General features: G+C 40.4%; 1 protein-coding gene and 1 long non-coding RNA gene across 3 annotated transcripts in view; one reads left to right on the plus strand and one right to left on the minus strand.

The window, feature by feature from the left end:
- Positions 1-590: 590 nt before the first annotated feature.
- Positions 591-4,474, minus strand: LOC130454079 (uncharacterized). The gene is made up of 2 exons (XR_008911748.1): positions 4,196-4,474; positions 591-1,327 (listed from the first exon to the last, which is right to left on the minus strand). It is a non-coding gene; the product is annotated as an uncharacterized LOC130454079 (long non-coding RNA).
- PDXK (pyridoxal kinase) overlaps positions 4,407-14,762 on the plus strand; it is a 107,017-nt gene continuing 96,661 nt past the window's right edge. The window contains exon 1 of one of the 2 annotated variants that reach the window (XM_056797101.1): positions 4,407-5,423. In XM_056797101.1, the coding sequence (XP_056653079.1) occupies positions 5,337-5,423 (87 nt within the window). In that variant the 5' untranslated portion in view covers positions 4,407-5,336. The remainder of the gene's footprint in view (positions 5,424-14,762) is intronic. The other variant, XM_056797102.1, reaches the window with a different exon arrangement.

Genomic DNA, 14,762 nt, shown 5'->3' on the forward strand with positions numbered 1-14,762 from the left:
TTTATAAAATAAAAAAAATCTATTTCACGATATTCCATTCAATTTGAAACAGGCTCTTATCATCTCATGCCTGGACTTTTTCAGTGGCCTTGATCTCGCTATGTCACCCTCCTTCTAGAAAACTTCATGGCTTCTGATTCTCTCTAAAATAAAAATATCAAATATCCCATTTGGATTTTAAAGCTCTTTATAACGCTGCCCCTTCCTTTATGTTAGTGGTGGACATGACGCCAGCACCCTTTTGTTCAGGTTCAGTTCTTAGATGAAATGCAACACTAGTTAAGTAAAGTTAAGGAAAGGAAGTTGATTTTGCCCTTACATAGCCAGAATATGCAAAAAAGGATGCAATGGCACTTAGCTTCTGTAGATGCAGCCCACTTTGTTTCTATATGAAAAGCATTTAGTCAACTGGACAGAGTATGGTTTTCAGATATCAGAAGAGTTCAAACTCCATGTGAGTTGGACTTTTTGTGACTTTTGTCAGAAGAGGCAGAGACCAATCGGGACCCAGAGACAATTTTGTCACCTTTTAGTGGAAAGTGATCAATTGTTAAAAGAAAATCTTGGTCAATAAAACAAACTCAGGAAAAGAAAGTGAAAAGGATTTTATTTAGGACATCAAGACAGCTTGCAAGTTGGGAGGTTAATGCTTTGCTGCTGGAGTTGTGAATTGATACAACCATTCTGGAGGGCAATTTGGAATCATGCCCAAAGGGTTTTAAAAGAATGCATGCCCTTTGATCCAGCAATACCACTGCTAGGTTTATATTCCAAAAAGACATTAAAAAACTGGGCAAGGACCTATTTGTACAAAAATATTTATAGTTGCACTTTTAAAATTTTTTATTTTTTTAATTTGGAAAATTTTATTTAATTAATTTAGAATATTTTTCCATGGTTACAAGATTCATGCTCTTTCCCTTCCCTCCCCCAACCCCTTCCTGTATCTGATGCACAATTCCACTGGGTTTTCTATGTGTCATTGTTCAAGACCTATTTCCATATTATTGATATTTGCACTAAGGTGATGGTTTAGAGTCTACATCCCCAATCATATCCCCATCAACCCATGTGATCAAGCAGTTGTTTTTGTTCTGTTTCTACTTCCACAGTTCTTGCTTTGAATGTTGATAGTGTTCTTTCTCACAAATCCCTAATTATCCTGGATCACTGCATTGCTGCTAATAGAGAAGTCCATTACGTTCGATTGTACCATAGTGTATCAGTCTCTGTGTATAATGTTGTCTTAGTTCTTCTGCTCCTTTCACTCTGCATCAATTCCAGGAGGTCGTTCCAGTTCACATGGAATTCCTCCAGTTCATTATTCCTGTGAGCACAATAGAATTCCATCACACAATTTGTTCAGCCATCCCCCAATTGAAGGTCAGCCCCTTATTCTCCAATTTTTTCCACCACCCACAGCTGCACTGATGAATTGATAGATTTCCATAAGAAATGGAAAGACCTACATGAACTGAAGTGTAGTGAAGTAAAAAGAACTGGAAGAACATTATCTACAGAGACTGTAACATTGTGGGACAATCAAATGGGATTAACTTTGCTAAAATAGCCATACAGTGATCTGGGACAATTCTATGGGACTTATGAGAAAGAATGTTATCCACATCTAGAGAAAGAACTGGAGTAGAAATCCAGTAGAAAACATGTGATTCATGAGTATATGATTTGAAGTTTTGGTTTTAAAGTCTTGCTCTTTTACAAAAATGAATACTATGGAAATGGGTTCAAATGAAAATATATTTATGAATAATGCAGTGGAATTGCTTGTCAACTGGGAAGGGGAGGGAGAAAACATGAATCATGTAACTTTGTGGGGGGCAGCTTGCAATTGGATTTGGCTGCCCCCTCCCCCAACTTCCCCATTCAAACTTTGCTCTACTTTTTATAGATGGGAGTAAATAACTTTAATTTAAGGGTAAAAGTATTTGGATTGGTACACATAATTATGAGGAGGTAGGATTAGTGATACCTCAGTTCCTCTCTCATTATTGTATCACAGGAACATGGTATTAGTACCCATGCCTGCCCAGTTGTAAGTACAAATAAGGTATAAAGTGATGTCACTTACTCAGACCAACTCAGCACAAAGTTGACTTTGCATACCTTGTTTGGAGGAAACAGAGAAACCCTGACACATATTGGTCCTATAATACCATCTTTCCATTGTTATTACATTTTACCTCCACATAGCCTACAATCTAGCAATACTGGTCCAGTTGATCAAGTCAACAACACTTCATAAGCACATAGTAGGGGGAAAGTCCAGAAAGAGTCTGGGAGTCATGGGCTACACCAGATATAGAGTGAGGTTAGTTGACATGGTGCTTCCTTGAGTTGAGTTTGGGGATGAACTTACTATAGTGACCCTGCAGTCATTTCAGAGGAGATTCTTGCTGATACTACCCCTGCCTCGAGTAGGTTGCCTCCTCAAGAATTGGGGGAAATCCTCCCAAAAAGCTATCTCTTTAACTTTCCAACACTATAATATAACCTGTTGTTTCATTACCCAAATGTTTGCAGCAACCTGAATTTTGCTCAACTACAAAGAGGCCAAGGGTTAACTAGGCGTAGAGATTTTTAGACAAAGTCTAAACTCTAAGTAAGTGAATTTTCCTAGTTAAGGCTTAGAGACGTTATGATTTAACTCATAGCTTTTCCTATTAAAACAAACTCCCTAAAGCTGCAGAAGAGGGGATTGTGTGGAACTTAGGAAGCATTGTATTGTCCATAAGCTCAAAATGAGCCAATTATTATAACAGGATGCTATGCTAGGAATTAAAGTTATCCAAAAGTGGGGTGGGCTGCTTTGGGACATAGTGATTTCTCCCTTCCTGGATGTCTTCAAGCAGAGGACAGAGGACTGTTTTTTAGATATAAATTAGATTGGATGACCTCTGAAATTCCTTATAACTCCAATATTTGGTGATTTTTGATTCTGAAATCTATCTGATGCATCTTCTCAGCCTCCTTCCTTGGCAGTTTGGTGGGTAGATGTTATGCACTGCTTATATAGATTCACTGATTTACTTAAAAGCTTCCTTTCAAATGACTACTTATCTTTCACTGATTTGAATTTAAGGATTTTAAATCCAGTGGCTTTCATAAATCTTCTTGCAAATAATAAATCCACTGCTACTCAAACTCATGGCAGTCCAAATGATACATTTCTTGGATCCGGGTATAATCTTGTGTCAGAATCTGGCTCTCAGTTAGTGTAACCATGGAGATTTAAATATTTACAAGGATTTGACTACTGAATGAAGGCAGAAGCTGCAACCTAGGGGTAGAAAGGCACAAGTCTCCTTATTGAGGCCATGCAGGCTCTGCAAAATTCAACATTTTGCATGGTACTTGTGTTTCTATCCTTTCTTCTTCAGATTTCAAAAGTAATGGCTATTGCTAGTGAAGTGGAAGCCACCTCAATTAACCCTGTAGCTAAGGCAAAATCGACTGACTGATCCGTGAATGCTGAGCCTGGTGTACTAAGGTGGTGTACTAAGATGACTGACTTTTATTTCCCTAAAGATAAATTCTTTGTGTCATGGCTCCTATCTGGGAAAAAGGCTATCTCCCTTAGTTGAAACACTCTTCTAGAATTTGTGTTTCACTTATTCCATGTGAATAGTCACTCCAGGGAAGTCCTCTTTCCTGTGGCAGCTGGCTTGTACCCAGTCAGCATACACCCACAATGATTCTCTTTTCCCCATTTTTGCCACTATTTATTTTAGTCTCACATGAAATAGAATCATGTTTGCTAACATTTGTTTGTGTGTTATGTGGGTGACAGAAATTGAGAACCATTAAATCTGGAATAATGTGGTAGACTCATCCAATACCAGTTATGGAGTCAGCCAGGAGCCCTTCTTGGAACTTCTAGGTCAAGGTGGGAGAAAAGGACAAACAAAAGCAAACAAGGAGATTTACAAGTTTAACCCAGACCAAATATATGTATGCATGTATGCATACATGCTATATGCATGATACATGTATTATAAACTATTTTAGCAAAGCCCTAAAGCCAAGGACAAAGGAAATAGCAAGATTGTGCTTCGACAATGTTAACACATAATTTTTCAAGGTCCTTGAAACCTGGTGGACCTTATTTTAATTTTTACAGACACAGAGATCTAAACCACACTTCATATACAGATCACATTGGTTTCCTTGGACCTACCTGGAATAACGTCTCCAGTGGCAGATAGAGAAGGACATGATAAATGAAAGCTAAAAGGGCACGAATAATTTTGTCTGAGGATGTGAAAAGTCGAGGCAAAGTGGCGATCAGTAACTCACGACAGAAAGCAGCTCACACTAAAATAACCCGACACGACGACATAAGGTGATGCTGCTCTCCTTTTGACTTCCTTTACTTATTCATCAACTACGTACTTTTCCTGTGAATGGGTTTGGTCGAGGAGGGAGTCCCTGAAATCTGCAAACCAGAGCGTACGAGCAGATGTTAGCATCTGCAGGGTGGGAGGAGGACCAGCCATTTCAGGGAAGGCTCACGATCATCTCCTCCCCTCCTTGTCCTTAGATTGCCTTGTTCCAAAGCTAGCTGAGAGATAATGATGTAAAAACGCTGGCTTCGGGGGAGGGGGTGGTTTTGTGTTTTCTGGATGGAACGTGTGGGGGCTGTTTATTGCTTTGGGGGAAGGGAGCACCCGGGAGATGGGAGTGAGCAGCTGCGTAATGCGTGAGCGCGGGCCAGGATGCATGACAACTGTCACCCCCACTCCCTCCCCCGCAGGCTCCCCAAGGTTCTGAAGCTGCCTCCGAGTTAACGATATAAAAACGAGGACTTAGGTGTCTGCGCGGATCGCCTGAGACGAGCTCCGGAGAGAGGCCAGCCGAGCGTGCCACGACCAACCCTAGAAGCAGAAGCGGCCGGCGCCAGAGGCGCCAACACTTTGACCTTGGCTCCGACCTAAGTCACGCGGGTCTGTAACATCCCCGACACGCGCCAGCCCGCCGCGCAGCGACAAGCTCCGCACAGCTCGGCTCGGCCCCTGACTTCCGGTCTCTGCGCTCCGCCCCCCGCCCGGCCCGCCCCCAGCCTCTTCTGCCTTGGTTGCAGCTGCTGCGCTCACAGCGCGGTTGTTCGTTGGCTTGGTTCTATCCCGAAAGGGATCGCCTCTGTCCAATACCCCGGACCAATCCGCGTCCGACTCTGCCGGGGCTCTGGCCAGGTAGGCTGGCCGCGTTCTTTCTCCTGACGCCCCGGCTCCTTCTCCTCCTTTCTCATTCAGCCTTACGACCGTAAGCCTCGGGCTCGCCGCTGCCCTCGCTCCCGCTGCCGGGCAGAGGAGACCAGCATGGAGGAGGAGTGCAGGGTCCTGTCCATCCAGAGTCACGTTGTCCGAGGCTATGTGGGCAACCGAGCGGCGACTTTCCCGCTGCAGGTAAGGCGTGGGTGGGCGGGCGCGGAAGCGGAGGGCGAGCTTTGCCTGGGAATGGGGAGAGGCGCTCCGCTTGGTTTGTCTGAAAGCCGTCGGGAGGTTCCGAGAGGTTTAGGGGGCGCTGCTGGGGAGCCAGCTGGAGCCCGATCGGGATCCCCCGTCGCTCTCTCGGGCCTCCCGCCCTCCGCCTCGGCTCTTGGGGAGTTTATGTAACTAACTCTTTTGTCTGGGATCCGCGTCAGGATGGCGAATGACACTTGGGAGACTCGTTCCGTGCGCTTAGATCCAGACACATGTATGTCTGCGTTGTGTCTACACATACGTGTGCATGTCTGGGTGGCTGGAACTGGACAGGGCTTGACACTTGGGAGACTCCCATGGACATTCGTATATACATACACATACATGTACGCCTACCTTAGACATGTAGACACATACGTAAATATGTAGGTTGGAGCAGGGCACGGTTTGACGCTTGGGAGCTCCTATGGATATAGATATGCATTATATATACATATAAACATATATCCACTGGCATGCATATATGTAGATGCCTAGGAGGTTGGAGCGAGGCTAGGCTTGACACATAAACTTCTACGTTGTACATACATTCATACCTCTATGTAGATGTGTGGGAAGTTGGGACGAGGCAATAATTGACTTATTTTATAGGTTACACATACATGTATACCCATGTTACATGTGTATGTGTGCACATATACCTGTATGCATCTGCATGTGTGTATATCTACACTAAATGTAATCATAGATGTAGATTATAGGGGATTAGACAAGGCTTCTCTATCCTTAGTCCTTCAGTAGACACTTAGGAGACTCCTGTTACACGTATGTATATGTGGAGATACATGTATGACTATACATGCACATAAATATGAGCACATACATCTAGGAGACTGGACCAGGGCAAGACTGACGGTATCTCCCCCAGCCTTAGTTCTTATACAAACGTGCCAAAATAGATTAAGGGTAGGAACGGGACTAGATGTGAGGGGAACAAAAAGCTGGTTGCACAGATAGTGTAAATTAGACATTGTAATACATGTTACACAATATCTCTTTATCAGGAATCCTTCATGGTCCTGCTTGCAGACCAGACTTGTGGAGAAAGAATTGGGTTTGGGGCTTTTTTGTTTTGTTGGGAGAGCAATAAAGCTAGAGTAAAAGTGCTGCTAGACAACTTATAAACACTTTTTGGAGGGTAAAGAGACAAGGTAGAATTTAAGTATTTTTTTTAACCCACGAAGTGTTGATTGAATTAGGACGTGTTTCCAAGGTTCCTGCAGAGAGAAAACCTTTGAAAAGAGAGATGACGACTTCTTTTACCTATGTGAAAAGGGTTCCTTTTCTTGAAGGAGTAGTTGTCATCATTTGCCTCAGGTATTTAGAGATGCTAAGCAGATATTGTTAAATGGAGGTTTTCTTTACTGATTTTATAGAACAATCATGATTCCTCCTCCTTATGTGAAATACCAAAAAAAAAGGGCTTAGTTATTAAAAAGTATAACCTGAAACAAAACAAAAAATGTGCCTTGGCTTGTTTGAATTTTCCATAGGATCAATCAGAAGTAAATGTTAAAAAGTGGACACATAGGCCTTACTGTAGCCTATTCCTTCTAAAGAGTCAGTCTCTCTGTGAAGCTGCTATATAATCTAGGGATTTTGAAGAAAATTAAATCTTGAAGTCTCTTAAGATTTGGTTTTTGTTTTCTGTCCTTTCATGAAAAAGAGAAATATCAGCATAAAGTCAAGCTGGGATAGATGACGAGAGTGCTGATAGCTGGAACACTATCTTGGTATTTATCCTAGTGGCCTATGCAAAAAAAAAAAATTAAGATTTTATTCTACAGATTAAAAGGAATAGACGGAACTAAAAGGTATAGTTTGTTGTTCTAGGTTTCGTACAAAAGCAATTCATGGATTTTTAAAAATCTTTGAAACAGAAGAGTCAAAGGACAATTCTAGATTTGTATTTGGTTTGTTTCAGAAATTTCACTTTGGGTCTATTGCATAGATGGTGCCAAAGTCAACATATTAAATCAACATGTCTATATATCTCCAGAGGGCTTATTTTTTATTCTGTTGATGATTTCAAAGTATTTTCATAGGTTTGCTCATTTTTTTGTTGTCATGCAAAACACACTTCCATATTGGTCACTGTTGTAAGAGCACACTCAAAGACAACTAAAACCCCCCAAAGAAAACCAAAGATAAACTGATGTGAAAGATGACTCCAGCAGTTCTTTCTCTGGACACGGTGGATAGCATTCCCCATCATCAGATTATCCCAGATCATTGCATTGCTGAAAGTAGCCAAATTTTCATAGATAATCATCGTCCAATATTGCTATTATTGTGTACAGTGTATTCCCAGTTCTGTTTATTTCATGCTGCATTAGTTCTTGTAGATCTTTCCAGCCTCTTCTGAAATTATCTTGCTTATCATTTCTTATAGCACAATAGTATTCCATTACCAGCATACCACAATTTATTTAACCATTCCCCAATTGATGGACGTCCCCTCAATTTCCAGTTCTTTGCCACCACAGAAAGAGCAGCTAATTATTTTCAATCTTGTTTTATACTTTTAAATTGCTCGATTGCTAGGGTATAACATGTTGTGAGAGCCCTTCACAACCATGGATAACTAATGGTTTGTATTCAGAAAGTATTTGAAAAGATGGTGAAAAATTATCACACCAATACAGTCTCTAAGCTATCAATAGGTTTACTGAGAGGGGGCCAGTCTCATAATAAAGCTGGATTCTGGACAAGATCAAGACCAAAGAACCCAAGCCTTAGGAGATAGCCTTTTTTAAGCACAGAGATCTGATATAGTGTCATAAAAAAGACAAAAAATTCAATCAAAATTTAAAATAGAATAATACAAAAGTTTTTACATGGGCACGTCTTGAATAATGCAAGTGCTTAATAAGTGGGAAAGTACAAAAATAATCATTCTGGGTGGTAACTTTATGTTCATTATTATTATGGCTGACCTTTCCAAGACCTCTACAGTGAAGTCAGGGTCTAATTGTTTTTTGCTGACAATTATGATTGAATTCTAGGAGTCAGCAGTTAGATGGCTGACATTTGTACCCAAGAGCAACCCGCCATCTCCCTTCTGACTCTTTTGTCATATACCCAAAGGCAGCCCTCTATCAGCTGACTATCTTATGTTTACATGCAGCAGGGTGTGGTGGGCTTGGTAGAAACTTTTAGGTTCCAGGCTTAAGGTCAAAATGCCTTTCAGAAAGATTTGATACCATCCTAAGCTGTATTTTTCTTAGCTAATGCTTATGATTTATATAAAACAAACCATATTATTTGTGTTATAATTGTAAAGGCTAATGCTATTATAATCATAAAAGGGGGTAGGGGCTTCATACTCACAAAAGAATATTTTTCATCATGATGATAAAACAGCACTGAAGATAAAAAGAGGTAAAAAAAAGGACTCTGAGTCTTAGTGGTTTGATTTATATAAAACAAGGGCTAAAACCAGAGCTGAAGTAGCTTATTTTGGCATAATTTCCAGTGAGATGTTTGTGATACAATGGTTAGAAAAGTTATTTCCATAGCCTCTTTTATACTTCCTCTCTCCATCCATTGTCAAAATAATCTTCGTTTTGTATAGGAATTAGTGCTTCATTTTTTGTTAGTTGTGTTTTCATTGAGAATTCTGGCACTTGAAGCAAATTCAGATAGGGAGGAAAACAGGAGGCAGAAAGAGATCCTGGGACACTCCAAGTCAATATATGCCACCATCCTTGTCAGGACGATGAGCATTCCTTGTGGTATGGATCTCCACATCAGACAGTTCAGAGACCAAGTACAATTGTGCCATTGTAGCAGTAGGAGAAAGTATCTGGACCCTTGGGAGATGATAGTTTGGGTCTTGGCCAGTACATTCCTTCCCTTGCTCAGAGCACTAAAATCTAGATGGTAGAGGTAGAATGCATTTATTCCCTGACGTGGGTGGTCCTGTGTGTCTCATGGTCCTCCACTGGCCATGTGATTTGCTGAGGTAGAAAACACATCCTGGACGACAAAGGCCTGGAATAAAAAGCCTCGTCCCATGCTAAAGTTCTTCTGATTAGTAACTATGTCAAACACAGAGCACTGATTTAAAAGAAAAGAAAAAAGATTTTATGAATTAGGCTGAAATTACTTGAACATCTGACTCCTGCATCAGAATAAAATGTGACAGGGACATGCTTAATTAAATACAATATAGAGGCAGGCAGTTGGCTCAATGGATAGAGAACCAGACCTAGAGATGGGAAGTCCTGAGTTCAAATATGACCTCAAAAAGATCCCAACTGTGTGACCCTGGGCAAGTGTTTTGTGTAAGGGGTAAAAATTATGGTTGGACTGAATATTTAAGAGAATGGTCACCAGGAATTTAATTACTAAAATTCCAATGAATTACTCAAGTCAGAATGGCTTTTATGGTAGTTTATTTATAAACAGAGAGAAAGGAAGGAAGGAAAATGAGAGGGGGGGGAAGACAGACAGACAGACAGAGAGACAGAGAGAGAGAGAGCTCAACAAAGGCTAGAGTCTCCAGAGAAGCCAAGGAAGGAGAGTCAGCCCTTTTCACTCACGAGACCTCGTGTCAGTACAAAGGGAAGCAGTCTGAAGTCTCAAGCCTGAGCTCCTCCAAGGTAAAGAAAACTCATGGGAAGTGACCACCAAATTTAAAGGTAGTTCTTTGCCTCACTTCCTGTAACTGTGATCCACCATTTACATGTATTAATGGTGGCTTAAACTTGGCTTTGGACTGCCCAGGGGGCAGTCAGTTTTTTCTGATTTGTCATGTGGGTCATAGACCTTCCACCTCCCCCCCCAAATTCTTAATTGGGGGTGTATACGGAATCTAAAGAATAAGTAGGGTGGAGTTAATGCTATCTTCACGGTTGGCTGCCTGAAACCACCAATTAATATATTTGTGGGTGGACACCTGAGAAAGAAAGTTTGAAACCGAGGGAAAATGAGTGAAGGGGACAGAGCCAGAGAGAGAGCCAGAGAGAGAGAGAGAGAGAGAGCCAGAGAGAGAGACAGAGACAGAGACACAGAGAGAGAGACAGAGAGAGAGAGAGAGAGACAGAGAGAGAAAGAAAACAAGACTCGGAGAGAGAGTTCAATAACCTGGACTCCAGCATGCATGCTCCTCTGATGGTGTGGTGGAAGAGAGAGAAACATAATAAAGAAAGACTCAGACACAAGAGAATAATAGCAAAAGGGTAGACCTTACAATGAGTAGGCTCTAGATGGAACAGCTCTGAGCGCATGTTGTGAAGAGCTTCCTCATGTGGGGCCATACTCTTTTTATTGGGGTTATAAAAAGGAAGGGGGTCTGATACATTAACATTATGAGGCATCGTCACAGGATATAAACTGCCAGATCCCAAGACAATAGAAATAGCTCATACCCAAATCTGGAGTTCATATGGCCCTAAGAACAAATGTACTGAGATATCTGGTCCGTCTTCCTTCCGGAGTGTAGGCTCAGGGAAGGGCCAGGAATTTGACGAGGTTAAGGTTCAATTTAACTCAAGGTTACAGAAATCGGTCACAAGAAATATTATGAGGCAGCTTTTTGAGCACCCTTAAAATAGTATCACAATTAATATATGCCTGGACTGCTCCAGCAAGTCCCTTAAATTCAGTTGCCGCCCCTTGCCCCTCCTGCCTTAGAACCAAGACTTAGTAGTGATTTTAAGCCAGAAGATAAGTTTTATTTTTTAAGAATTACAATAGAATACAACACAGGTCATGTTAATTTGTGGGTTTCTAAGTCAAATATACAGCCAACAAGCAGACAACATGCAAATAACTATGGATAAACAAAAAATATATTGGATAAACTGGAGATAATCTCAGGGGGAGGCACTAAGATTAAGAATCAGGAAAGCTTTTGCCACCGGATGACACTTTAGTTTTGGCTTGAAGGAAGCCAGAAACAGAAGTGAGGAGGTCTAGTCTAGTAGCAGTGAGCCTGAGCCTGGAAGTTGGCAGAGAGGTAAGAGCTGGACAAATAGATTTGAAAATCATCTGCATAAAGATGTTAAATGGATGCATATGATCACTTAGTAAAATAAGAGAGGGGAAAGAGAAAAGGGCCCAGGACAGAACCTTGGGAAATACCTGCTCCCTAATAAACAGGTGGGAGAACCAGGAGAGAACACTACTATCAAAACAGAAAGAAGAGATTATCAAGAAGAGTGAAGATTGAGAAAAGACACCATTTGACAATAAAAAGGTCCTTGGTAGCTTTGAAGAAAGCAGTTTCTTTTGAATGATGAGATCAGAAGGCAGACTACAGAGAATTAAAAAGAAAATGGGAGGAAAACAAGTAGCAGCACTAATTGTCTTTTCAAGGGGTTTAGCCAGGAAAGAGAATGATAATAGGATGATAATTAGTAGTGATAGATGGATCAAGTGAAGGTGTTTTGAGAATGGGGGATATACTGGCTTGTTTGTAGGCATTAGGGAAGCAGATAGTAGACTAGGAGAGACTGAAGATAAGTGAGTGAACAAGGATGATATAGGAGGAATCTGCTGGAGAACATGGGATAGAATAGAATCACTTGTACAGATGGCCAAGGACCACTTCTTCATGATAGATGGGTTCAAGAGACAGTAGCAGATGACACCTGAGTAAATGAGAGATGAGGAAGAAAGGAAAAGAAGCAGATGGTCTCAGTTTTTTTCAGTCACAGGAGGAAAATCCAGGAGTTATGGCTGGGAGAGAATTGAGGGGAAGAGGGATTGTTGAAGACAAAGATAGCTTTAGGGAAATCAAGGTAGAGAGAGAGATGGGATAATACAAATATTGTGAGCAGATAAAGCAGCTTCAGAATTCACAATCATAGAACTGGAATGCTTTTCAATGAAGGCAGGATAACTGAATTAACATGGTGTTTCCAGTTAAAAGACCAACACATGCTTTCTGATGGTTATGGGGAAATGAGTAAGTTGAGAAATTGGGAATTTAGGTTTGGGGGTGTATCAGTGTATATACAGAAATTGGCAGTGGTTTGTGGGGTAGGAGGGAGAGTGTTAGATTCTTAAATAGGTGCTGAATTCTTTGAGGAAAGAAGGAAAGTGGATGGACAGTAATCTCAGTTGGGTGATAAATAAGGATTGAGTGACCCTCAAAGGAGAAGAGATTACTGAATGATGGTGGTAATGAATGTGCCTAGAAGTGGTGATAAGGAGCAGAGTAGTGATGTTCCCCTACCTTGACTAGTGAGTTGGGAGCAGGAATGAAACATGTTACTAAGCTTAGCCCAGGAATGAGCCAGGTCTTAGTGAGTACAACAAGATGGAGAGAGCAAAAGAAGGAAATGGTTTAAAATGAAAGCTAGTTTGTTATCTCTTTTGTATGCCACCTGAAAGAACAATGGAAGCAGTGGATAGATTTAGAGTGGTTGGAGGTTGGATTGAGGAGGAGGATAATGGGAATAATGGAATGGTTGGTAATTAATGGAGAATGACATTTGAACAGTGGTAAGAAGTAGTGGCTCAGAATCACTGGGAGAGGAGGACAAGATGAGCTGTAAGTATATTGATCACAGAAGAAGACTTTAAATTGCATAATAACCTGTTTCTCTAGAGGAAATTTCAGCTCTAGAAGTCACCTATACAAACCATAGATTCCCACTATATAGAATCCCACATAGAATCCCATATACAATAGGATTGTTATAAGAAAAGATTATATGAAGGAACTTTTAGTTTGCAAATTACTACAGCTCCCAAAAACACCTCAAAAAGAAAAAAAGTTCCAAATATATGGTAATTATATGTACTGTTAACTTTTAAAAAAACACAGAATTAATACAAAGAAGATAACAACACTGAAGGAGGGGAAAACTTTATGAAATCCCACTAGAGAACTTGAAATTCCTACTAATTCCTATCTTCTTCCCCACTCCAGGCCACTCCATTCACAATTAGGACAAGCAGTCTCCTAGGCTTGTGACTCAAGGTCTAAATTTGAGAATCCTTGACCAGTTTCTCCATGCCTGTGATTCAGAATGAAAAAACTCCTTACTCTACAAATCATCAAATAGTACTTCTGCCTCCCTAAAAATTAGTTGGAGATTAAATAACTTAGTCCTAAATAATTGGGGCCAAAAAATAAGACATAAAAATAATTCATGATTTTATTTAAAATGTCAACAGTGAGACAGCATACCAAAATTTATGGGATGTAATCAAAGCACATTTTTGGGAAAAACAAAAGAGAAGCCAGATTACAAAAGAGACCAGATCAATGAATGGATTGGACATTCAGCCATAGGTTCTCCGTCATGGCTCTAGAAAGTCACCTAAACAATTAAAGCAAATTACTAGATATAAAGTAAGTCCACATAAATTATCAGCATTTCTGTATGGTGCCAAGAATACCCAGCAGGAAGAGTTAGAATGTGGAATTCAATTTAAATTAACCATAGAATGTATAAAATATTTGGTAGTCGATCTGCCAAAGGAATTATATGAATACACTTACAAAATACTATTTACAGAAGTCAAACCAACATAATTAGAGAAATATTTAGGATAACCCCAGCTAGCATCATAAAAATGACAATAATAAAATTGCATTTGGAGGAACTAAAGGTCAAGAATCCGAAGAAAAACAATGGGGAGGGGGGGGGAGTAAGAAGGAAAAGAATCTAGCAGTAACAAATCTCAAATGATGCTCCAAAACAGTAATAATCATTAAAATTACTTGTTGCTGGTTAAGAAATAGAGGTTGATCAGTGGGTCAGATTAGGTATACAATAGACAGAAACAAACAGTAGCCTCCTATCTGTTAAGCTGAAAGATCTAGGCTGTTGGGGTAAGAGCTCACTATCATAAACTGGTAAAACTGGAAAGAAGTCTGGCTGAAATTAGTTTTAGGCCAAAATTTCACATGTTATAGCCAGAGAAACTCCATTTGGGTATAAGATTTAGGCATAAAGGAGGACAGTTTCTAACTTTTGGCTGCTACTACAAAAGAGCTACTGTAAATATTTTTGTACATTTTTTAAAGTTCTTTGTGATATAGATCTGGTAATTGTATTGATGAGTCAAAAGGGCATGTATGATTTAGTAACTCTGGAGAGTTCCAAATTGCTTTCCAGAATAAGTAATCAATTTACAACTCCACTAGTGTTCCTGTTTTCTCTTAGTCTCTCCAGCACTTCTCATTTTTCTCTTTTGTCTTCTTTGCTATCCTTTGGATGTGAAGAAGAACCTCAAGGCTGACAGAATTTACATTTATTCAGTAGTGATTTAGAGCACTGTTTCACATGATTATTGGGAGCT

Source organism: Monodelphis domestica, chromosome 4, assembly GCF_027887165.1.
Source record: "Monodelphis domestica isolate mMonDom1 chromosome 4, mMonDom1.pri, whole genome shotgun sequence".
NCBI lineage: Eukaryota > Metazoa > Chordata > Mammalia > Didelphimorphia > Didelphidae > Monodelphis > Monodelphis domestica.